Source organism: Leptopilina heterotoma, unplaced genomic scaffold (assembly GCF_015476425.1).
Source record: "Leptopilina heterotoma isolate Lh14 unplaced genomic scaffold, ASM1547642v1 Lhet_87, whole genome shotgun sequence".
Lineage (NCBI taxonomy): Eukaryota > Metazoa > Arthropoda > Insecta > Hymenoptera > Figitidae > Leptopilina > Leptopilina heterotoma.
In genome coordinates, this window is record NW_025111190.1 from 172437 (window position 1) to 198459 (window position 26023).

At 22.4% G+C, this 26023-nt stretch overlaps 3 protein-coding genes and 1 long non-coding RNA gene across 6 annotated transcripts in view; 2 read left to right on the plus strand and 2 right to left on the minus strand.

Moving 5' to 3' along the window:
• Positions 1 to 3445, minus strand: part of LOC122511539 — a 5793-nt gene extending 2348 nt beyond the window's left edge. For both annotated transcript variants that reach the window (XR_006302529.1, XM_043626852.1), the window contains exons 1-4: positions 3313 to 3445; positions 1924 to 2116; positions 1364 to 1590; positions 816 to 1241 (exon numbers count right to left, since the gene is read on the minus strand). Coding sequence is in view for 1 of the 2 variants with exons in the window: in XM_043626852.1 (XP_043482787.1) it covers positions 816 to 1241; positions 1364 to 1590; positions 1924 to 2048 (778 nt within the window). In the remaining variant the exon portion in view is untranslated. The remainder of the gene's footprint in view (positions 1 to 815; positions 1242 to 1363; positions 1591 to 1923; positions 2117 to 3312) is intronic.
• On the plus strand, positions 3015 to 9610 carry LOC122511535 (facilitated trehalose transporter Tret1-like). Of its 2 annotated transcripts, XM_043626846.1 has the most exons (6): positions 3015 to 3192; positions 3260 to 3439; positions 5175 to 5371; positions 5638 to 5944; positions 6106 to 6693; positions 9489 to 9610. In XM_043626846.1, exons 1-6 carry the CDS (start codon positions 3117 to 3119, stop codon positions 9515 to 9517), a joined length of 1377 nt encoding a protein of 458 aa, XP_043482781.1. In that variant the 5' UTR covers positions 3015 to 3116; the 3' UTR covers positions 9518 to 9610. The 2 variants fall into 2 exon arrangements, with proteins under 2 accessions (XP_043482781.1, XP_043482779.1); XM_043626844.1 differs by lacking the exon at positions 9489 to 9610 and having other exon boundaries at positions 6106 to 6916.
• Positions 6601 to 25999, minus strand: LOC122511542. The gene is made up of 6 exons (XR_006302530.1): positions 25863 to 25999; positions 20719 to 20910; positions 18831 to 18968; positions 15325 to 15703; positions 12855 to 13080; positions 6601 to 6722 (listed from the first exon to the last, which is right to left on the minus strand). It is a non-coding gene; the product is annotated as an uncharacterized LOC122511542 (long non-coding RNA).
• LOC122511541 (microsomal glutathione S-transferase 1) lies at positions 9492 to 12766 on the plus strand. The gene is made up of 2 exons (XM_043626853.1): positions 9492 to 9731; positions 12150 to 12766. Exons 1-2 carry the CDS (start codon positions 9618 to 9620, stop codon positions 12471 to 12473), a joined length of 438 nt encoding a protein of 145 aa, XP_043482788.1. The 5' UTR covers positions 9492 to 9617; the 3' UTR covers positions 12474 to 12766.
• Positions 26000 to 26023: the final 24 nt, after the last annotated feature.

The following is a 26023-nucleotide window of genomic DNA, read 5'->3' on the forward strand; positions in this document are numbered from 1 at the left end:
TTAAATAAGTTATGAAATTTCTTTAGAGGAATTCAATTATTTTCAATAGAATTTTAGCAAAGTTTGTTGATATAGGATTAAATTATTTTTTAAAAAATTTAATTTAAAATTCAATTATTTTAATAGAATTCCTTGATAGAATTTAACTAATTTCAGTATGATTTAAATTAAATTCCTTGAAAGTATTTAATTATTTTCAGTAAAATTTTAATTAATTTATTTATTTATTTATTTATAAACGGGCACAGTTTTAACAGAGTTTTTTAATTGAATTCCCCAAAAGAATTTATTTTCGAAAATTTTAATAAATTCTGTGCGAGAATGAAGTTATTTCTGATTCTAAATTATAAAATTTACAAAAATTATAATATTTCTTTAATAAAAACTTTATTCTTTAAAATTAAAAAAATATTTACTTATTAACGCAAAAACAATGAAAAACAAATTATTTTCTAAATTTTTCTTGCAAAAATATTGTAACAGTACTTATTCTCTAAATCTGAATTAGTAGAAATTTGAAGAAACTAGAACAAAAGTGATATGTAATTTTCTAAAAGTTAATTTCAATGATGAAGAATTTTTTAAAATTTATTTATAAATAACAAATAATAATTAATTAATTATTAATAATAATAGTATGAAATTTTGAATTGAATTGAGTTAAATTGAATGAATTGAATATAAATTGAAATTGAAATTTGATCGAAAATAGAAGATCAATTGAAATTGAATTGAATCTTCAAAATAATAAAGAAATAAATAAAAATAACTTTTCAGTAAAACTAAAAATAATAATTAAATATATAATAATTTACGTGATTCCGCTGCTTCCATCTCTCGATTTTTTTGCAGACTCCTGTAATTTAATAACCAGAAACCTAAATAGTTTACTGGATCTGATGGTTTTTTCTGAATAATTTCTGTCATGGCTAAAGTTAACGGTTGTTTAAAATACTTTTTTAACCATTTATTATTCTCAGACATATTTAACTCTTCATCGTTTTCTTCTTTTAAAATAAGATCATGATTCGGAGAATCGTTTAAAATTTCTTGGCTTTTTCTGCTTGCACTGAAATTCCTGTCACTTGATATTGTATCCTTTAAATAAATATTCTTCCCAAGTTTTTCCTTATTTTCACACTTTCCATCTTTCGTTAATTTTTTTTCAAATTTTCCAACTTTCCTATCGAGTTTATTAATATTCTTTGAAAATTTCATATCACATTTTCTCCTGTTTTCCTCTAATAAGGATAAAATGATAATTTAAAGAAGTTTAGTAATTTTAATAAGTTAAATAATTTAAATATTTAAATAATTTAAATTAATTAAAAGGAATTATCATAAATATGTGAATAAAAATTACCTTCTTGTTTATTTCCATTTATCGATAAATCTGTCATAGAGTTCTCATGATCTTCAATTACTTCATCAATATCATTTAAAATTTCTTCCTCATTATTTATTGTAAATTCTTCATCAATGCATTCTTGAATTTCATTTAGAGAAGTTCTTATGTCTTCTTTTTCAAAAGATTCGATTTTTGATATTAATGACAACTCAGACATCAACAGTTCCTTTAAAGCTTGTTTGCTGTTAATTACAAAAATAATAAACAAATTAATAAATCTAATTATTTAAATTAAAAAAGTAATAAATAAATTAAAAAATTTAATTGTTTAAATTAAAAGAAGTAATAAATAATTTAATAAATTTGATTATTTAAATTTAAGAAAGTAATAAATAATTTCATGAATTTAATTATTTAAATTAATAAAAAAAAGTAATTAATTTATTTATTCAAATTTATTACTTAACTAAATTTGTTACAATAATAAATAAATAATTTTAAAAAAATACATTTGCAAGCTGCGAATAAATTATTTGAAACTAAAATTTCCATTTACTTTCTTATGTAAATATTACCTCAAGTCTCCATGAACTGTGGCACTTGCTTTTCCTATTTTTTCAACAACAACTTTCAATATTGTTCGCTGTTGAAATCTATTAGGAACATTAATTTTTTGTTGCTGTTTTTGTGCATTAATCATTATGAAAAAATTCCTGTTATTCTCCTCTTTAATTGAATCCTAAGATAATCCAAAGTATCTAAAAGTATCTGTCAAAAGCAATAAAATTGTTGGTTATAAATTCTCGAGTAAGATCAAATAAGATCAATTAAAAAAAAGAAAATCAGTAATTAATTAATCAATTCGAATCATTATCGTATTATAAATTTCAATAGTATTGTAATAATTAATTTTTGATTCAAATTTACTTTTATTAATTGTTTTATAATAATTTTATTACAGTAATTTTATTTTTATAGTAATTGATTTATTAATTAATTGACATTAATAATAATTGAAATAGTATTCTTGAAATTTTAATTCAAATATCAAAATTTTTCCACTTTTAATAAAGAAATAATCATTTTGCATAGAAAATAAGTATATATTAGATATAAGTTAAATTGATAGACGTTAATGAGATAAGAAATATTATTTGACTACCTGAACTAATTAAGTAACTAGATTTATGTTTAATTAAAATTGGCAATATATTCTTGAAAACTGAAAGATAACAAATGAATGACACTAGTAGATTAAAAAAAATTTTTCTTTTAAACTACACGTAACACAGCGATGTTAAATACTTACCTAATAATGAAGAAAGGAGTACAAACATTAAGAAATCATAAATTTTCAGATTGTATTCTATCTCAGACTAACTTGTCATCCTTAAATTTAAAATTAATTTCCCTCAACAATGCTTTTGAATCAAAACGTTTTCAAATAATATTATAAAATTATTTCGTTTCCTCTCATTACTTCATTAGAAAATGTCTCATCAGTTTTGTTAATCATTTTTTTAAAAATAAAGTTAGTATTTTAGTTATTATTTTTTTTAATGATTCACTATTTAACAACATTTATAATTACTGTATGTAATTATTTTTTATTAAAACAATTTTGTTTTTAGTTTTTTTTAATTTTCTTTTAATTTTCTTTCTTTGATTTCTTCTTAAAATTTCTTTTTAAAATTTTTTCTAAATTTTTTTTATTTTTTTTAAACTTTACTTTCAATTTGAAAATTATCGAGTACAAAATTTTTCATAAATGATTGTGAACAATAAAAACGAATCTAAGGATGAAAGAGAAAAATTTTGGCCACAATGGTTAGCAGCTTTGGCGTGTAAGTAAGAATTGTGATTAAATTTTTTAATTAAGATGAAATTAATTTTTGGCATTGTATTTTTTAGTGAGTCTTATTGTTCTTAATTCTGGATTGGTAAATGGATGGTCGTCACCTTACCTGGCTCAATTGACTTCAATGGATTCGAAATCTTCATTGACACTATCAGACTTTGAAGCTTCCTGGGTCGCTTCTTTATTGAATCTCGGACGATTGATTGGAGCTTTCACTGGCGCTGTCATGCAAGGTGATTTCTGTATGTAATTATTAAACATTAATTCTAGTTGTAATAAATCGTAAATTATTTTAAATAATAAGCAATTATTTTAATTACAGTCAATTAATTTATTTAGGATTGCGACAAAAATTTGACTTCGTTTTTCCCTGATTTCCAGACAGAATTTTTACTTTTACTTTTTCTTCCCTTATACTTTTTTCCCGATATAACTAAAAATTCAAAGGGAGTTCAATTATTAAAAAAAACGATAATTTTTAGAAGGTGAAATTTGATTTAAAACTAAAAATGTGTCTAGCTATTTTCAAAATAAAATTAACTGCTTTGGTCGACCTTCCCAAATTTAAAAAAATTTTTAAAAAATCTTCAAATTTTTAAAGATTTTTCAATAAAATTTTTTAAAAATTCAATTATTTTAAACAGAATTTTAGAAAATTTCAATTATTTAAAAAATTTTAAACTACTTGTTTATGAAAATTACATTATTTTAAAAAAATAGAACTGAAATATTTTAAATACAAATTTTTTAGAATTTTAATTAAAGTTTTTCGAAACGTTAAATTAAAGAAAAATTTTTAATTAAGCTCTTTTTAAAATTAATTATTTTACAAAAATTTTAATTGTAACTCTATCGTAATTAAATCATTTTAATTGAAATTTAGACCTAATTTAAAAAAGCAATTTTTTAGAATTGTCTGTTATTTAAATAAAATTTTTTAAAGCTTTCAGATTTTATAAAATTTTAAATTTGAATCTTTTTATAATTAATTAATATAAAAAAATTTTATTATAATTATTTTTAACTCTTTTCCCTTGACACTCTTTACAAATTTCAATTATTTCTTAATTATTACAATAAAATTCTTTGAAAATTTAATTTTTTTTTAAATCTCTATTGAAATTTTTTAACAAATTTAATCATTTTCAATTTAATTTCACAAAATCTATATTATTAATCGTTGTACTCAGGTAATCTTTACATATTTTGAAAGTTAGTTTTCGTTTGTTTCTTTGATTTCTAATTTTTAAAATAGTTTTTCTTTTTAATTTGGAAAATAATTGAATTCCTGTGAAGGATTGTATCAAACTTTTTAAGAATAATTGAAATCTTTCGAGAAATTTTATTAAAATTGTATCGAAAAAATAATTGAATTCTCGCAAAGAATTTTTATACTTTATGAAAATAATTTAATTATAGCAGAGAATTTTGTTGAAATTTTTGAAAATAACGTAGTTTTTTAAAAATGATTATTGTTGAAAATTTTGAAAATAATTTAATTTTATGAAAATTTCTTGTATGTTTTTGAAATAATTGTAATTAATAATTTTATCATTATATTTGATTAGAGTTTCCGTAAACAATTAAATTCTTTTGAAGAATTTCTGGAAAATATTGTAGTTTTCTTTTTTTAATAATTTTAAATGAAACTTCGAAAATAATAATTGAATTCTTAGGAAAAATGTTATCATAAGGTTTTATCAAAATTTTAGGAAATACCAAAGAAAAATAAAATTTTTGTATTGAAGTTGAAATTTTGATATTTCTCCAATTAATTTAAATTAATTTAATAAAATTCTCGGACATTTCCCTGACTTGTGTCAATCCTGTTATTATATGAATTAAACTACAATAAATGTACCTATTAAAGTATAATAAAATATTATATTAAAATTTAGTAATTATTAACAATAATAATTATTAAAATAAAATAAAATTTTAATTCATAAGAATATTTACCATAATCAGGATTTCTCGGTCGGAAAATTGTTCTTCTTTTTGGAGCAGTTCCAATGGCGATTGGATGGATTTGTACAATAATTGCAAGCACTGTATATTGGCTTTATGTATCAAGATTCTTTCTCGGAATCGGTTCTGGCATAACTTGGGGTTCATTGACAATATATTTGGGAGAAATAGCTCATCCTTCGATTCGCGGTGCTCTAGTAAGTAAACAAAAAATAAAATCAGCAAAATTTTGAATTTTAAAAATAAAATTAACACTTTCAGTTAAATAGTTTTTTTATTGCTCTACTTGTAAGTAGAACAATAAAAAAATTAGAAAATAAAACATAGAATTAATTTAAATCTTAGTTATTAAAATTAATAATAATTAATTTAAATAAATACCTCATTTTATTAAGAATCTACTGTTAAATTAATTTTAATTTTTCAAAATTAAATTAATTTAAAAATAAATTTTTTCCTCTAGATTTCGTTGAATATTAATGTGAGTAGTGTAGGCAATGTTTTGGGTAATGTCATGGGTTCATATCTTCCCATGAAAGAATTCGCCTACATCAGTCTTGTACCGAATTTCTTATTCCTTGCTCTCTTCACCTTAATTCCCGAGTCTCCATATCATCACGTACAAAATGGACAAATCGAAAAAGCAGAAGAATCCTTAAAGTGGTTTCGACGAACAAGTGAATTTAAAAAAGAAATTCAAGACATGCTGCTTTATTCCGGTACCTTGAACATGACCTTTCTGCAAAAACTAAAGGAGTTCCGACTTCCAGGTAAAACACTAAAAATAAAAATTCTTATTTATTTATCTAAAAAATATTTATTTTATTATTTATTAGGCATTTAAAATTAATATTTATTTTTTAAATTATCAATTAAACAATAATTTTGAAAAATAATTAAAATAATAACAAGTGTTTAAAAAATATTTCAGGTAATCGAAAAAGTGCAATAATAATAATTTTTCTCCAACTTTTCTGCGTCTTCAGTATGTACAATATATTTTACAGTTACTTGGAAATAATAATCAGAAAAGCAAATGTGACAATAATAAATCCTAGTACAATAGTTGCCGCTTTAGGTATATGTCCAATTGCGACAAATTTTCTCTCTGCCTATCTTGTGGATAAATTCGGCAGAAGAAGTCTTTTAATGACATCGTCAATTGGTGTGACTATATCACTTTTACTTTTAGGTTTACACTTTCATTTACTGTCGTTAAATTTAAGTATCGATAAATTATGGATATTACCTTTATTTTCCCTTTTCCTCTTCAATGTATCGTTCGCCTACGGTTTGGGATGCGTACCTTCAACATTAGTTGGCGAATTATTCCCACCAAATATTAAATCATTTGCGGGCTTTGCCTCAACGGCATCGGCAGCTGTATTTAATTTTTCCACAACACGAGCTTATCAACCATTGATTTATTTAATTGGCGAAAAATATGTATTCCTTCTCTGTGCAATTGTCGTTTTCCTCTCATTGCCTTTCGTTTATTTTCTACTGCCAGAAACAAAATGTAAGTCTCTCCTCGAAATTCAGCATTGTCTGTCGAAAAAAAGGGAAAACATTGAAACAATCAAAAATACAGTTTAACTTTTCAATTACTATCTTGTTGATAAATTAAAATTGAAAAATTATTTCGAAACATTGTCTTCCAATTCCAAAAAATTGTCTGGATGAATTTTAAATTGTATCAAAAATATAAAACGATATCAATAAATTTTCTATAGATAATTAAATTTAAGTAGAGTAATTAGTTTAATTATTAACTATCTTCTATATTAATAATCGTAGTATTCCGGTAATCTGATCGCAGTTTAAAGTTATAGTTTTTGTTTGCTTTTTTGTTTCCTAACTATTTTAATAATTTTTCTTTTTCATTACCTATCAATTTAAAAATTAATGTCATGAAAATCATTGAATTCTTGCGAAAAATTTTACAATTTACAAAAATAATTGAATTATTTTGAAGAATTCGATCATAATTTTTGAAAATAATTGAAGGTTTTGAAAGAATTTTATTTAAAATTTTTAAAATAATTGGATTCAATCGAAGACTTTTATTTAAACGTTTAAAATAATTGATTTTTCTTAAAAATTTTATCAAAACTGTTGAAAATAATTGAATTTCTTTGAAGAATTTTATTATTTATAAAAATAATTGAATTCTTTCGAAAAATTTTATCAGAATTTTTAAATATAATTGAATTTAATTAATATTTTAAAAAATAATTGTATTCTTTCGAGAAATATTACTAAAATTCAATTAAAAATTATTTAATTCCTACAAAGAATTTTATTATTAATGAAAATAATTGAATTCCTTTGAAGAATTTTATTATTAATGCGAAAATAATTTAATTCCTTCAAAGAATTTTATGACTTATGGAAATAATTGAATTCTTGCGAAGAATTTTAATAAAATTTTTCAAAATTCTAATTAAATTCTTTTGAAGAATTTCTTTGAATTTTTTGAAATTAATGGAGTTTTATTAATAATTTTAATTGAAAATTTTGAAAGTAATTATTGAATATTTATGAAAAATTTCTTTCAAGTTTTAAAAATAATCGCGTTTCTTAATAATTGAAATTAAACACTTACTTATTGAATGTTCTTAAAATTTTTGGAAATAATTAAATTTTTCTCTCAATTTTATTACAATTTTCTAAAATAATTTAATTCATTCAGGAAATTTTATTAAAATTGTGATGAAATGAAGATAATTAAATATTTCATTATTGAAGTTTATTAAAATTGTATTGAAAATAATTAAATTTCTGTGAATAATTTTATTATTTATAGAAATAATTTAATTCTTGCGAAGAATTTTACTATTTTTAAAAAATAATTGAATTGTTTCCAAGCATATTATTAGAAAGTTTAGAAAATAATTGAATTCTTTCAAAAAATTGTGAAAAATTTAATTAAATCCTTTCGCAAAATTTTACTAAAATTGTATTGAAATTAATTGAATTTAATAAAAATTTTGGAATATTATAGTTGAATTCTTTAGAAATTGTATTTAAAATTCTGAAAAATTAGTTTTTAAATTCTATAAAAAGAAATTTTATTTTTCAAGAATTTTATTAAAAAATTGACATAATTAAATTTTTATAAACAAATTGTATCATTTTCTAATTTTTAGAGAATACAATTTAATATTTTTTATAAGGAATTTGTTAAAAATTTGAAAAATAATTGAATTTTGAAAATAAATATTACAGACAATTTCTTATAAATAATTGAATTTCTGGGACTAACTGAATTTTAGAATTACTTTAATTATTTTTTAAATAAATTAATTTTGGAATTATAATTGAAATTTCTTAAGTTTTAAAGAAGATATTTGAATATTTTTCAAGAAAATTAAACGTTTTAAAAATTAAGGGATTTTTTAAGGAATTTTACAGAAAAAAAGATTCTAAATAATCAGAAGGAAACGAAAAGGAAAAAATTAAAATAATTGAAAATAATTAAGTGTTTGCAAAGACTTTACTATTTAAAAAAATAATTCAATTTTATCAAACGTTTTATTCAAATTTTAGAAAATAATTGGATTCTTTCGTGAAATTTTATTAAAATTCTATTGAAAATAATTCAATTCCTGCGAGGAATTTTACTATTTATAAAAATAATTGAATTCGTGCAAAGAATTAATAATTAAATTCTTTTAAGTAAAATATTAAATTTTGCGAATAAAAAACTTACTTTTTATAACTTACGTCTTATTTTTTTATTCTTTTATTAACAAAATATAATTATTACTGTCGTTAATTATTATCGGAAAATTCAATCACTTTTCAAAGAATAAAAAATTAACACTAGAACTCGAAATTTCGCGCTATTACGCAGACACTGAGTCGGTAATAATACAAAGCATCCGATAATAAAGCAATCTTCCGAGTCAGCTATCAATCATCATCTTATTAACTCAAAATCTTTAGATTTATTTTCAACATTACAGATTAATTGACCGAAAAAATCATTAAATTGAAAAACTATTGCAATTATCGATTCTGAATTTTTAAACACCACTTAATGAACTAATAAAAATTGTTATATTTAAATATACGAAAACTTCCATACGAATAAATTTCTAACTATCTACAAAGTTTTTTTTTTAATTTAGAAACGTCTTGTAATTATTGTACATGACATTTACATTTTTTCACATTCAAAGGCAAGTTAATAAATAAAAATACATAAAAGTCATGATGATGACATTTTTTGTACCTAAAACAGTAAAAGCTATCAGGTTTCCCAGTAATTAAATATAAAAGATAATGCAGATAAATTTTATCTTTTTGAAGGCACGGTAATATCTGGAAAGACATCCTGAAAAGCGCCAGTCACTATTTTGTCGGACGTTCAAGAAGAAACAATTCAAGATTTTTATTTTTTTTTGTTTATAAAAAAATAGTGAAAAGAAAGAAAGAAAAATGGTGTCAATTAATCCGGCATTAATGAAAGTCTTCGGTTTTTGGGGCGCTATTCTAGTTATTAAACTCTTGGCTATGGTTCCATTAACAGCACGACAAAGATTTAGAAAGAAGGTATTTTAATCAAACTATTTTTTATAATTAGAAGTTAAAAATTCAATTTTATGAATTATTTTCGATTTTTCTATCATTAGTTCATTCATATTTCTTTTTAAATGAGCCAATTATTTATTGTTGTCAACCGGCTAACGACGCACGTAATATAGAGCATTTACTTTTGCTATACAATAATCGATCCAATAAAACGAAAATTAATTGATAACAAAAGAATAATAAACTAATTTATATCAAATGTTTAGAGTATCAAATGATTTAAAAATATAATTTAACACTATTTTTAAAAAATAATCTTTTTTCGAAATAAAGTCATTGCTTTATAAAAAATAAGAATAAAAAATATTTTAAAAAATAAGAACTACAAGAAAATTTTAGAAATTTTAAATTAGTAATTTAATTACAAATAAATAAACGTTTTATTTAAATAATCAAGAAAAAAAAAATTTTTCTTCAAGTTATTTCCTTCATTTAAATTCTATAATTAATATGTAATCTGTAACTTTAAAAAATTCAACAGACGAATTTTATATTTTTTAATTAGTATTTAATATTTTAATAAGTAATTCAAAATAAATAATCGTTATATATAAATAATTAGGCAACATATCAAAAATTTTTAGCAAAATTTAATATCTTTTTCTTATTCATATTATTTAAATTTTTTGTAACCTTTTTTTATTTATAAATTTTTTCTGCAGAATAATCGCAACAGTTGTACTTTTTACGATATTGTTATCTTTTGCTTCATTATAAAAATGATTCTTGTTAACATTGAAAGTATTAATAGTATACTATATCTATATCTGTTACAAGAATATCTAAATTATAAAAGAATCAGAAGAATGATATGATATTGTATTTTAGCTAAATATTAAGAAAAGTTGTTCTAAAAGATCAACATATGTGGACGTCCACATGAAAAGGGCCCATATTGTCGGTTCCAGTTTTCGAGATAATCGCAATTTAGTAATTTTTGAGCAAATTCTTAATTTTTTTTTATTTTTTATTATCAATCTACATGTTTTGATAAGTCGAATCATGCGGTTTTCATTAATTTATCGACAATTTAACTGTTTGATTTCATTGGTTCTTTAGAAAAATGAAAAGGGCCCATATTGTCGGTCATTTGCAAAAGTAATCCGTATATTAAAAATGGAGGCGTGGAAAAATTTAAAACCTCTTGATTTTTCATCTTTAAGGTGTCCTGGACTGTAAACAATTCTTATCTGAATAACTTTCCAGAAGAACCAGAGATATTGATGTTAGAATCTTTTTTTCGTAATTGTCGAAATGAAAATTTTAATATTGCGTCAATTTTTTCACAATAGAGACTGTCAAAAAATTTTAAATCAGTTTAATATCTATTCTTTTTCTTCAAATGACACAATAAAATTGTACCTAATCATTTATCTTGTAAAAAAATTGTTTTTTAATAGAAAAACTTTCCTTTTTAGAAAAGGGCCCATATTGTCGGTTTTTAAATTAATTAATTAATTAAGGGGAGGGGGTGGTTCTAAAAATTTAAAACCTGTTGGTTTTTTATCTTCAAGGTTCCCTGAACTAGAAACAATTCTTATCTGAATAACTTCCAAGAAGAACCAGAGATACAACAATTAGTTGGTATCGCAATCTTTAATTCCGTTTTTCTCGAAATGAGGTTTTTGGCGTTCTAAACTTTGAAATTCCGTAACTCAGCGAATTTTCAACCAAAAAAGTTCTAAGACCACTTAAAATTCTCCAAATTTTGCCAGGATTACGCCCATATAGATAACTCCAATAGTGCCAAAATGGGCCCTTTTCATGTGGACGTCCACATATAAAACTAGTTACAAATTATTCGATTTAATTAATAAATTACTTGGCTTCATTACTTTTAGAATTATTTTTGCATCGCAAAATAATTTTTTCACATTCAGAATTAATTTAGCACTAAGAAAATAATTTTCTCATGTTTAGAATTATTTGTGCATTGAACAAATCATTTTTTCACGTTTTGAATTATTTTTGAACTGAAAAAATTATTTTTTTACATTTAGAATTATTTGTTCACGATTAAAATTATTTTTGCACTAAAAAACTTTATTTGTTCATATATTTTGATTTTTTGAATTATTTTTGCACTGAAAAAATAATTTTTTGGAGTTCATGATGTTTTGATACTGAGAAAAAATAATGTTTTCAGGGCAAAAAAAAAAAATTCGAAAAGTGAAAAAATAATTTTTTCAATGTAAAAATAATTCTAAACATATGAACAATTACTTATTTTTTCAATGCTAAAATAATTCTAAACTTGAAAAAATAACTATTTTGTTGCAAAAATAATTTTAAATGTGAAAAAATAATTCTAAATATTAAAAAATATTTATAAACCTATAAAAAATCATTTTTCGAAACTAATTTCTCTTTTCTTTTCAGGTATTTGCAAATCCAGAAGACACTGGTTTTGCACCGAAAGGTAAAGTGACCTTCGACGATCCAGACGTTGAACGTGTTCGCAGATGTCATTTGAACGATCTTGAAAATATTCTACCATGGTTTTTAATAACCTTCCTCTACCTGACAACCGGACCATCCGTCTGGTTAGCCACTAATTTAATTCGCGGTTTCGTTTTCTCCAGAATCGCTCACACCTTAACATACGCAGTCTGTCCCATGCAACCAGGCAGAGCTATTTCCTTCTTCGTTGGATACATTATCATGGGATATCAAGCTGTTAACTGTTTAATGCATTACATGTGAACAAAATTTTAAAAAAATTCTATCAGCAACTATTTACCTATTTTCTATTTAGACAACCAAAAAAGGTTGTTAACAACTTTTCTTCGAAAAAAAAAACATCAAAATAATTATTAGAAAAAAAAGACACTTCTACTTAACCATATTTTCTAAATGTATTTTTCTAATAGTTGTACTTTTTGTAATTTATCGTTTTATATTTGTAATATAAATCTCTATGAGTAGAATTTTGTAATTTGTGAAAATGTTTGTTATAAATGCGAAATAAAATAAAATTAGATAGAAAAAAAATGGAACTAACTTTGAAACTTCGATTCAAAAAAAGGTGAAATTTTCTAAAAATACAATTTGACTCCGTTTATTAAAAGACAAGAGTGAACTTACCCTTTGTTTATTTTCGTAGATTTTATTTTTTCAATTCCTCTTTCTTCTGAAGAAGAAATTAAACTCAAAAGGAAATTGAATTTGCAGGATCAAAATTTTTCCCAGGTCGTCCAAACGTTAAATGAAGTCGAAATTCTTTCTAATTGATACAAAAGTTGAATTTCCAAATAGTTCGAAAAGAGACTCTTAGGAACACCACTGATTATAGAGACAAATTCATCCTTTCCTGCAAACGAAAATAAGTTAAAAATAATTTCCATTTTGATTAGGATCAATAAACGTAGCGATTAAAAAAATAGAAATTAAAATATAATTTTATCTTGAAAGAAACTTTCTGAATAGCAAAAGAGAACCAATAAAATTCAAAATTCAAAATTTTAAAAATTAGAGCATTAACTAATTTGTTAATAATTTACTATTTTCAAAAATTTTAATAAAATCCTTCGAAACAATTCAATTACTTTTCAAAAATTCTTTGATAGAATTCAATTTTTTTCATAAATAATAAAAAAATTCGCAATAATTTAATTATTCTCAATACAATTTGAATAAAATTTCGTGAGAGAATTAAATTATTTTTAACAATTTGAATAAAATTCTTCGCAGAAATTCAATTATTTTCAATGCAATTTTTTTTTATTTCTGTAAATAATTCAATTATAAATGTCAAAAATTTTAATGAAATTCTTTTCAATACAATTTTAATAAAATTATTCGCAGAAGTTCAATTATATTTCAAAATTTTAATAAAATTGTTCGCAAGAATTCAATTATTAGTTAAAAAATTTTGATAAAATTCTTTGTAAAAATTCAATTATATTCAATACAACTTTAATAATATTTAATTTAAAATTTTGAAAACAATTTAATTATTTACAAAAAAAGTTTAACAAAATTCAATATAGAAATTGGAAAAAATTTGTGATTACAATTATTAACAAACACGTTTGTTAAAAAAAATGAAAGCAATTTTTCTCAAATTTAATTACATTCAAAATTTTCATTTAAAATTGTTAAAAAAAATCCAAAGAAATTCGTTGCAAGAATTCAATTAGTTTCGAAAATTTTATTAAAAATTCTATGCACGAATTAAATTATTTTTATAAATATTAAAAATCTCCGCAAGAATACATTTTTTGCTAAATAATAAAATTCTTCGCAGGAATTCAAGTGTCTTCCATTAAATTTTAATAAAGTTTCTAGAAAGAATTCAATTATTTTTAATAAAATTTTTGTAAATAATTCAATTTTAATTTAAAATTCTCTATAAATGTTCAATTATTTTCACAAAATCTAACAAAAATATTTTGCACGAATTAAATTATTCTTATAAATATTAAAATTTTTAGAAAGAATTCAATCGCTTTTTTAATTTTAATAAAATTTCTCGCAAGAATTCAATCACAGTAAAGATTTTCATAAAATTCATTATAAAAATTTAATAACTTTCAATACAATTTTAATACAATTTTTCAAAACAATTCAATTACTTTTAAAAAAAGTTTAATAAAATTTAAAAAAAGCAAGGAAAAAATTTGTAATTACAATTATTAACAAACACCATTATTTAAAAATTTAAAGAAAATTGTTTGTAAAATTCAATTAAAATTCAGAATTTTTATTAAAAAATTATTAAAAAAAACTCCATTATTTACAAAAAATAAGAGAAATTATTCAAAACAATTTAATTATTTTCAAACATTATTACTTTAAATATTAAAATTCTTCGCAAGAATTCAATTTTCTATAAATAATAAAATTCTTTATAGAAACTTAATTATTTTCAATTCTATTTTAATAACATTTTTCAATAGAATTCAATTATTTTAAAAACTTGTAATTGAATTTCTCGAAAAAATTGAATATTACATTCAAAACTTTAATAAAAATTTAATATTTTTTATTCGAAACAATTCAATTACTTTCAAAACTTTTAATAAAGTTCTATGTACGAACTAAAATATGTATTTCAAATTCAAAATTATAAAAGTAATTAAAATTATAACATTTAAGAAAATATTATGTTTTAAAAATATAAAAAAATCACTTATTAACGGATAATTGTGTAAAAATAAAATGATTTCTAAATTTTTGATGCAAAAATATCATCTGAATTAGTAATACGTAATTTTAACTAATTAGAACAATTTTTGTAATATAAAATTTCCAAAAATTTATTTCTATAGAAAATTTAACACATTAAATTATTTTTAAAATAAAAAATTTAATTTAATACAAAATGAATTATTTAAACTTGCGTCAATTTCGCGGGATGTTCTTCACTATTTGAGAAGGGCGAATTTTCGCGACGGCGCTTTCAGTGTTTTTTGGGCCGTTTCCAAGGTGACGGGCGACGCTTTGACGCACGCGGGAAATTGAGACGTCGACGAGGTTCACGACGTCGATTAAAATTTCAGTGATTCGCGATCCTGCGAAGCGCGCCTACAGAATGCTAACTGATTATACTCACGTGTCAGTTTGATAGTTGTCTTTAGGGTTTATTAACAAGTGTCAATAGGTTGCCGGTTGTATATAACAAATTTTCAATTCCCTCCAGAATTTAATAAATTTCAATTCAATTCCAAATAGGATCAAGGCCAATTTAACTGGGTCAATGGAAAATAATGCGGAATGGTGTCGACAAACGCGGAAATCGATCCCTCGACACTTTCACTCCTCGCAATCCGATTCCCTGCTCATAGAAAGTGTGTTTTTCATTACATAATTTAATCCTTGCATCTTTTGTAATAAATTCACTCCCATATGCCCTTTCAATATAATTTGATATTTTATCTATAGCTTGAAACTTCCATTCTGCGAAATTATTTCAACAAACTCCATTTCTCACTCTGTAAAGAAAATAAATATGGAATATGAACTTTGTTTCTATTTATAATTTGTAAATATTTTGATATTATAATAGAAATAATTGTAAATATTTTCAAATTACAATTGAAATCATTGTAAATATTTTGAAATTACTATTGAAATAATTATAAATATTTTGATAATAGAATTGAAATAATTATAAATATTTTGATATTACAATTGAAACAATTGTAAATATTTTGGACTTACAATTGAAATAATTTGAACATTTTGATAATACAATTGAAATAATTATACATATTTTGATACTACATTTGAAATAAAATTTCTAATAAAAATAAAAAAATCAAATTGATAAAAATAAAAACAAATTAAATTAAATAAATTAAAATTAAATTAAACAAAGAAAATTCAATGGAATTAAAAAATAATTTCTAATTTATTTTTCAATTAAAATTTATTAATTTTAATTAAAAGAAAAAAATTCCACTAATTGCAAGTAGCAAAAGTATTCAATTTTTATTGAATTCATTTAATTTTCCATCTAACATAAACTTTGCAAATTTTCTACCATTTCGAAATTCATTTTTTTTGTGGTTTTTACATATTGCAATTTTCCTTTTTTTTACTTTGTACAGTTAGTGTTTCAAATATTTCATGCACTAGGAAATCAATGATTGTTAACCATTTTTTTATTGATTAAAAAAACGAATGTTTGCTAAGAGAAAATCAATTTAAACTTTTTCAAATAATCGTTTTTCTAGAATGAAGAACTATCGCCGAAGTAAAAGACGTTTAAATATTAACGGACATGTGCTTTTAAAAAAATCCCCCTAACTTCTACTTCATGAAAAAAAAATTCATCTCAACGTTACCAGAAATAAGTTTCTTCAGGTATAACAGTAATTTTTTATTTTCTTTAATTTGTAGATGTTGTGATTATAAAATAAAGTAAAATAAAAATAGTAAAAAAATCAAATCAAATAATATTAAAACTTTTATTTGTAAGCCCGTTAATGCTAAATAAATAAATAATATAGAAATTGAGTAAAATAAAACAAAAAATGGTATAAAATCAAACGAAATTAAATGAAATAAAATAAAATGAAATAAATTAATTGTAAAATAAAACAAAGTAAAATACTTAAAATAAAATAAGAACAAAATGATAAGTTAAATACAAAAAAATAATTGAAAAAGAAATAAAAAAAAGTATAATTAATAAAAAATGAATAAATATAACAATACGGTAATAACAGGTATAATAATATAATTACATATTATTATAAATATATAAAAGAGAAATGCTAAGTAAAACAAAATTAATGAATCGTTAAACATCTCTCGACTTCCGGAAAGTTAAATCGTACACACTACTCTGAAATTGCACTTCAATTACTGCAGCATAATGACACTTGGTTACCTTTGCAGTAAATAGTATTGATAAAACAAAAGTACCGAGAGAGATTTGCAAACAATCATTTACAATAATTATGTTTGAAATCCCAATGATTATCGAATTTGGCAGAATAAGCTATAAACTTTTTAATTACCAATAACTTCTCGACTGATTTAAGTTTATTGTTTCAAAAACTCACTTTTAAACTTTTTTTTCCTATTAACAAAAACCTGCTACTTTTTTAAAACATTTTAAGTTAATTTCAATTTAGTGACAGTCATAAAATTCAACTAAATTAATAAATTAATTTTTCAATTAATTTTTATTCAAAATTAATTTTTTATTTATGTTATTAGGATATATTGTGAACGATGAAAAATTTTCTGAAACCATTTTTATGACCGTGAAGAAAGAAAAAGAACAATTTGTTCACCTTCGTTTAAGAGTTTCGAGGATTATTCATTTTCAAGTGAAATGATTGACCTCGTCTGGACAAGTATACAGGAATGACCGAATTTCAAACATGTCAGAATATATATAGTGCAATGCAAGGTTGATATGCGTATTGTACAATTACATTTGTGCATGAACAATGAACATAAAAAGCATTTGTGACATTGTGCGACAAATGTGAATAGGAAAAAAGAAAAGAAAATTACTTTACGATAACAATAAAATTGGATAATTTCTCCTTTCATTGATGGTAAATAAAATAGAATTGCAAAATAAATTTTCCTTTCCTGGAAATATTTTCAAATACAAAAAAATATTTTTAAAAGGAAAAAATATAGTTAAAATAACTAAAAATTTTACTTCGGTTGACTAATTGAATTTTTTTTGTTTATTTATCTAAAGAAAGAAGAAAAGTTTCTTTCAATTATTTTACACATTTCGATCTATAATTATTTTTATGAATTTCTCTCTATTTGCGAACAAATTGGAAGAAAAATAGAAAATATAAAAGAAATAAAATAAGAAGAAAAATATTATTCTCAATTTTTCTCATTAGAGATTATAATAATCGAGGCGCCATGGCGGATGCAAGAAAAAGAAAGCATCACGATATAAGAGTATTAAAGTCAGCGATTAAAGACCTTACTGGCTTTGAAAAGTACTCTGTCAGAAATATAAGCCAAACAGGCCGTGACATCACGAGTACTTGAAACCTTTCTTGCTCCGTTGCAAAGTCTTCCTTTATACGTATATATAATATCATATTAACATGATTTTTAATACTTCACTACAATTCACGCCTCTGACTTTTTTATTCCTCCGCCAATCACGCTTCACTTACACTTCGAATTTCTATTCTAAATCCCCTCATTTTTTTCTATTTTATCTATATTCTTTGAAAAATAATTTTTCATATCTGATCATATTATAAATTTACAAGAAAACTTATTTTTACTTAATTTCATTTTATAAAAATTTCATTTAATAAACATTTCATTTTCAATTAATTTAATTTAATTAAATTTTAATTTTCAATTAATTTCATTTAACAGAAATTTAATTTTCAATTTTACATTCAATTTTAAATTCATTATCAAAATATAAAATATAACAAAATTAAAATAAAATTTAAATTAAAAAGAATGTAATAGAAAAACTTCGAGTTCAAAGTGAATAGACTATGATAAGATAAAATGATAAAAATAGTGACTAAAGAATTTATCGAAATGTAATACTCATTCAGATTAGTGAAACACATTTTTTTGGGGCAATAAAGAAGCAATTTAAAAACTCACCTGATAATATCATATTCTTCTATGAACATCAATTTAATTACACAGTCGATTATGGCACTTTTTTTCTTCCCCAAATTCCTTTAAATTATCGATATTCATTGCTCTCCATTTTTTTTCTTTGAAGAAATTAACCAAAACCTAAAAATAAAAATATTAATTAAAAATATGTCAAATTTATTTTTTCCATTTTTTAAATAAAAATTAAAAATTTATTTTCAACAAGAATGTAAAATCAATTTTTAGTAAGAGAAATAAAAGTATTAATAAAAAATATGCCAAATTTATTTTTTCCCTTTTTTTGGATGAAAATAAAAAATTTAAAATCAATTTCTAAAAGAAATAAGAACAGTAGTTAAAAATATGATAAATTTTTAATGTTCATTCTTTAGATGACAATAAAAAATTTATTATCTTTGGAGTGTTTTGTTGTGGTCTTTGGTCAAGAAATTAAGAATTTTTTTACAATGCATAGTGAAGTATTTTGGAGACAAAATTAAATTTCTGACATAATATAGTAAAAAATTTTTTAATTTCTTGACCAAAGGCCACAAAAAAAACTCCAGCGATTATAAAAAGGTCTAGATAATATATTTAAAAAATTTATTTCTTAACAAGAGTAAATTTCATTAAAAAAAAAAAAACAAAAATTAAAAAATTATTTTTTAAATTCGAATTAAAACTCAAAAAAATGGTTCAGATTAGAATAGAATAGTTCAGATTCTGAATAGAAAAAATCTATTCAGATATTTTGCTCAATATAATAGTTAATTTTATATCACAATAATTGTTCGTTTAATAATAATAAAAAATTTGTTAAATTTAATTGTTTAATTAATATTAATATAAAGGTGCAAACAAGTTGTTAACACGAAATATGTGTAATTTTAAAAATTTGAATTTCAAATAGACACAAAATAAATTATATTCAACCATCCGTTGCAAAATATACGGAAGGAAAAAGCTAATTCACGGTCTCTTACTAGTGTATATCATTTCCGTTAAAAACACTATATGTGTTTTCATTCTCACGTAATAATCTCCAACTATTATAAATCCAAACAAAAATCTTGATTTATTTAAGTTTCGAATAATACGAAAGAAAATTACTCTATCAAAGGAAAAAAATTTATTATTCCATACTGAACTATTTAATTTACCAAAAAGTTATTTAATTTTAAAATTTAGGATTTAATTTTAATATTTAGAATTTAATTTTAAGATTTAGGATTTAATTTTAATTATTTAACATTTAGTTTTAATTTAGGATTTACTTTTAATTATTTAACTTTTAGTTTCCTATTTAATTTTTTATAAACTTCTATAAACTTTCTCCACTTATAGGACAAACTCCACAAATTTAATATTAACACCACGTTTCTAATTTTGGAAAAATTGACTTTCTTTTAAAAAAAAATCCATCTCGTCAATTCTCGAATAGGATTCTTTTTTTACTCTGTTTCATTTATTTAATCCAATTTCGATCTCAGTATGAAAAATCCTAGAATCAAGTCGACATGTTCTGAGAAAATCCATTTAATTTACAATTCAATTCGCGACGCGTTTTATTGCAAAATTCATGTTCGTATTGAGGAGTTTCTGATTATGGTAGAGAGTAAAAGAGACACTCCTTGGAATTTAATGCTATCCTTTTTGGCGATCAAACGGAGAAGAAGAAGAAGAAAAAAAAGAGAAAATACAAAGAAAGCTGTCCTCCTCCTCTAAATAATAATGACAAATCTCTTAATAAAAAAAAAATACAAAAATTATTTTTTGCTATTTTTCCTTATTTCCATTTATTAATATTTTAACTTCAAATCATTTTAATTATCCTTTTTTCCAATTTCTTTGCTTTAAAGTTATAAAATGTAATTGGAAAAATTTAACATACCCGTTTTTGGAAAGTTGTGTGTGCTCAACAAACTTTTCAATTTTCACATTATTTTCTCTGGAACATTTTAATTGATGAAAAGAGTCAGCTCCAATAATCACTAATTGCAGTTATCCAGATATAATTTTCTATTCCGCCTTCATTATTTTTCCCTCGCAAATAGTTGTCTCGAGAACGAGAAAATCCATTAGGCTAAAAATAACAAAAACAACGTTAATCTGGCTCTGGAATATTTATAAATTATAAATTTTACTAATGCAATAAAATACAAATAAAGTAAATAACTAAATTAAAATTAAGTTTAGTAAATAAAATAATTAAAGGACGTTTTTTAATTTATAAGCCCGTTGATAGAAAATAAATAAATTAAGTAAAATAAATAAATAAAATAAAATAATTAAAGGACGTTATTAATTATTTTGTAAGTCCGTTGATAGTAAATAAATAAAGAAAATAAAATAATTAAAGGACGTTATTAATTATTTTGTAAGTCCGTTGATAGTAAATAAATAAAGAAAATAAAATAATTAAAAGGCGTTTTTTAATTTGTTAGCCCGTTGATAGTAAATAAATAAATTAATTAAAATAAGTAAAGGACGTTTTTTATTTTGCAAACCCTTTGACAGAAAAAAATAAAAATAAACAGATTAAGTAAAATAATCTAAATTAATAATCGTTGTATTCCGGTAATCTGTTTATCTTTCAATTCGTTGTTTTAAGTTCGTTGTATGCTTTTTTGTTTCCTAACTTTTTAAATAATTTTTTCTTTCAAATATTTTCAATTTTAAAATTAAAGTATTAAAAATCATTGAATTCTTGCAAAGAATTTTATTATTTATGAAAATAATCGAGTTCTCGCGAAAAATTTTATTAAAATTTTAAAAAATCCTAATTAAATTCTTTTGAAAAATTTCTTTGAATTTTTTAAAATAATGGAGATGTTTTAATAATTTTAATTGAAAATTTTGAAAGTAATTGAATTTTATGAACACTTTCTTTCAAGTTTTTAAAATAATCGTGTTTCTTAATAATTGAAATTAAACATTTAATTATTGAATTTTATTAAAATTTTTAGAAAATAATTAAATACTTCTCAGAATTTTATTACAATTTTCTAAAATAATTTAATTAATTCAAGGAATTTTATTAAAAAATAGAAAATAATTGAATTCTTTCAAAAAATTTCTTTAATTTATTGAATAATAATCGATTTTCTTAATAATTGTAATTAATAATTTTACTATTACAATTTTATCAAAATTATTTATAGAAAAATAAACTCTTTTAAACAATTTTATTAGAGTTTTTGTAAATAATTAAATCCTTTTGATGAATATCTTTGTGCTTTTTTTAAATAATGTAGTTTTTTGAATAATTTTAATTGAAAATTTTTGAAAACAATTAAATTAAACAAAGGATTTTTAATTTTTTTAAATAATCGTGTCTGTTAAATAATTATAATGAAATATTTGATTTTTGAAGTTTATTAAAATTGTTTTGAAAATAATTAAAATTTTTCAAAGAATTTTTTTTATGAAGATAATTGAATTCTCGGGAAGAATTGTAATTAAAATTTTTGAAAATAATTGAAATCCTAAGAAGAATTTTATTATTTAAGAGAATAATTGAAATCTTTAAAAGAATTTTATTTTTTATGGAGATAATTGAATTTTTGGGAAGAATTTTATTAAAATTTTTTTGAAAATAATTGTAATCCTTCGAAGAATTTTATTATTTATAAAAAATAATTTAATTTTTGCGATAAATTTCACTTCGAAAGGATTTCTTGACAAGAATTTGTTTCAAATTTTTCAAAATAATTGAAATTCTTTAAAGAATTCAATTATTTATGAAAAAGGATTTAATTCTTGATAAGAATTTATTTCAAATTTTTGAAAATAATTGTAATTCTCCGAAAAATGTTATTATTAATGAAAATAATGGAAATCTTCCAAAGAATTTTATTTTTTATGAAGATAATTGAATACTAACGAAGAATTTTATTAAAATTTTTGAAAATAATTGAATTCTGTTCGAAAATTTTATTGATAATAATTGAATTTTTGCAAAGATTTTACTATTTTAAAAAATAATTGAATTGTTTCGAAGGATTTATTAAAATTTTTTTGACAATAATTGAATTTTTGCAAAAAATTTTAATATTTTCAAAAATAACTCAATTCTTTCGAAGAATGTTATTATTTATGAAAATAATTAAATTCTTCCGAAGAATTATATTAAAATTTGTCAAAATAAAAACAATAATAATAAATTATGTACTTAATAAGTGAATTTTTTAAATTTTGGTAATGAAATTATTCAAAAATTTATATTTGAAAATAAAAAATTTATAATTAATTAATAATAAATGAAATAGGACGTTCCGAGCGCTAGCACGCGTAACATTTGCTAGTTAAAATAAATAAGGTAAATAAAATTAAAAGAAATAAAATAACTAAAGTAAATAAAAATCTGTTACATTTAGATGAAAAATATTCCACACACTAGATGACAAGAAATTAATTTAAGAAATGACGAGAGTCTGTAAATAATTCAAATGATTCATTTTCTGAAAGAGAAGATTAAAGGGTCACTTGATATTTTTCGACATTGGCCTTTTAAGTGGAGCCTTTTTTGAAGGTAAATCGAATGTGGGCTTCTTTTCGAGGACCATCGATTCGAATCAGAATTGAAACTGCAGAAAAACGCAATATATATATATATTTCATGGGAGAAATGAGTAAGGCCCATTCATCTGTTCATCGGACCCGACACGAATGACGCGGCCTGCTGGTTCACCCACGGATTTCTTTGCCTTCGCCAAATACGGACCCACAAGTTCTGTCTTCTCAACAGCATTTCGACCTACGCTTTCAAGTCGATATTATTTCTTTCTTTTTTTCCCCCACTTTATCTCAGACTTTTAAATACCAATTCAGGTTCTCTTTAGATTGTCCGGAAAAAATTAACACCTAAAAAAAGGAATGATTAATATTTACGGAAATAATTATGAAATTTTAGGTGTGAAATGAAGAGAGATTTTTTTTCACATGATATTAGAAATACAAACAAAGTAAAAGATAAATTTTCAATATCTGCGGTATAAATAAATTGGTTATAATTAATACAACGAATTGTAATTGATTTTTTATGGTAGAGACTTTTTAAACATTCGAAGTAATTTTAAAAAATGGTTCAAGTCATCTAATTGTCGCATTTATCAAATTAAATCCAAATTTAGCAATAGCCGATTTACTAAGTGATGTCTTTTTGCGAAATAGTTTTCGAGAAAGAGATGTAAATTTTGTTCCGAATGAATGTGCAGTAAATGCTTACTGTATCATTACCGAAGGCCAGATCACACACGCCGTATTTAGAAGGAAATAAGTATTGCGCAAGAAATTGCTAAAAGCCTTCTTCTCTCTATCAATACAAACACAGTCATACGATTGCCTTTTGCGTTATTGAGCATTGTATATATTTACATTTTTCCATAGTTCTCTCGTCAAGTCATTCTGTCTGATTAACTGTATACATGTGACACTGTCAATTTTTTTCTATACATTTTTTTTCTTTATTCTAAATAAGAAATCTTTATTCTAGAAAAAGAAATGTAATAAAAGGAAAGAAAAAAATGTCTCTTTAAATATTCCTTCAAAAATGGTAAAACAAACTTTTGATCTAAAATTATTTTCTAATATATATTAATTCGAGAAACTATTTTTAGGAATGTCTATAGTAGAGAAAAAAAGGAACAATTAAGACTGATTATTATTCATGAAATTATACGCCACTTTTGGATAAATTGGAACCTTGATTCGAATTCAGAGCAAGGCAGATACATTCCACGAAAGAACAAATTGGTTCGTCATGCTTAAAGAGATCAATGGTGGGCATGATTAATTGTTTTAATTACCGTCTATTTTCATAGTGCAAGACATGTAAATTACTCTAATTTAATTAGCGATCGATCCCGATTTAGTGCTGGAATTTATTTAACGCCACAAGTGGAAATGAAAATCTTCAAATGTCAAAATTCTCAAGATCCTCCAGATATTTCTTTTCTGTAAAACTGAATTATACATTTCAATCGATTAAATATTTTATTTATATAATTAAATTATATTTCTACACAAAAAATTTAATTTCTTCCGCATTTGTAATTATTCTTATTTTTCCAATAAGGAAAAATTATATTTTTTCTTTTGTCTAAGTTTCAAATGTTTAAATTTAAGAACCATTTTTTGTTTATTAATTTCAAATTTCAGAATCTAATTGAAATTCAGAACTATTTGATATTTGTCTGCGGTTTCGAAGTTTTCACAGCTTTTGACGAAAAAGGAAAAGAGACTAAATCTTATTCGTAAGCCGATACTAATTTGGCAACAACAGTGATATTAAGTCAGGAAATAAGAGACAATATACGAGGTAATAAATCTTCTCAAACTTCCCTTTTATGCCTGACAGCGATTCACTGAAATTCTCAATCGCATGTATACAAAAAAAAAAGAAGGTCGACGTGTGAAATCTGACAAAATATTTTTATGATTCATTAAGCAGTTTTCTCCTCGATAACAGACCATAATTTCTTTCAAATTAAAAACTAAAAAACTGATAATCAATCCATCGAGTCAAAATAAAAAAAATAACTAAATAAAAATAAAATACTATAATTATAAAAAAATTATAATACTGAAACTAAACATTTCACAAAAATGTTTTTTTGAAAAAGAAAAATATTTTGTACTAAAAATAAAACTTGATGGGACAATAAAAAGTCCATTAAAATTTTCTAAATTTTCTAATTGAAAATTAATTTAAAAAGTTATTTGTACATTTTCCATTTCAACTTAACTGATGAAAAATAAATTGATTCTCTAAAATTCTTATCAATCTATAGATGGATAATCAATGTTGATAATAAATTGACAATTTTAATCAATTCTAAATTGACTCAAGAGGGCCTAAATCAATATCAAAGTCTCGAATTATATTTGATATTGATTATAATTTGTATTCCCCTAAATCGACTATAAGCATCGACCTCGACTGGTTCGTCACAGTAATCTCAAAGAAAAGTGACTACACAATGAGACGTGTGCCTTGTAAGAAACATGCACTCGTAAACTTGTTAGTATACTTACATTAAAGCAGTATAGTGAGACAACAGAAATGTATGAGTGCGTGTATTAACTTTGAAGCATCCCACACGAACCTCTCCTGGCACATATTATGGGGATGGCGAAAAGTAGGGAGATCGGTTTGAACCGGCGTGTTCTCCAATGCGAGGGCAGATCAGTATGCG

What these genes read in the sequence shown, in the direction of transcription:
- LOC122511535 (XM_043626844.1), top strand. Translation starts at nt 3,117, where the DNA reads ATGATTGTGAACAATAAAAACGAATCTAAGGATGAAAGAGAAAAATTT. An exon ending in CACTGGCGCTGTCATGCAAG is followed by an intron (nt 3,440 to 5,174) that starts GTGATTTCTGTA and finishes TACCATAATCAG; the next exon opens with GATTTCTCGGTCGGAAAATT. An exon ending in AAAGGAGTTCCGACTTCCAG is followed by an intron (nt 5,945 to 6,105) that starts GTAAAACACTAA and finishes AAAATATTTCAG; the next exon opens with GTAATCGAAAAAGTGCAATA.
- LOC122511541 (XM_043626853.1), top strand. Translation starts at nt 9,618, where the DNA reads ATGGTGTCAATTAATCCGGCATTAATGAAAGTCTTCGGTTTTTGGGGC. An exon ending in GACAAAGATTTAGAAAGAAG is followed by an intron (nt 9,732 to 12,149) that starts GTATTTTAATCA and finishes TTTTCTTTTCAG; the next exon opens with GTATTTGCAAATCCAGAAGA.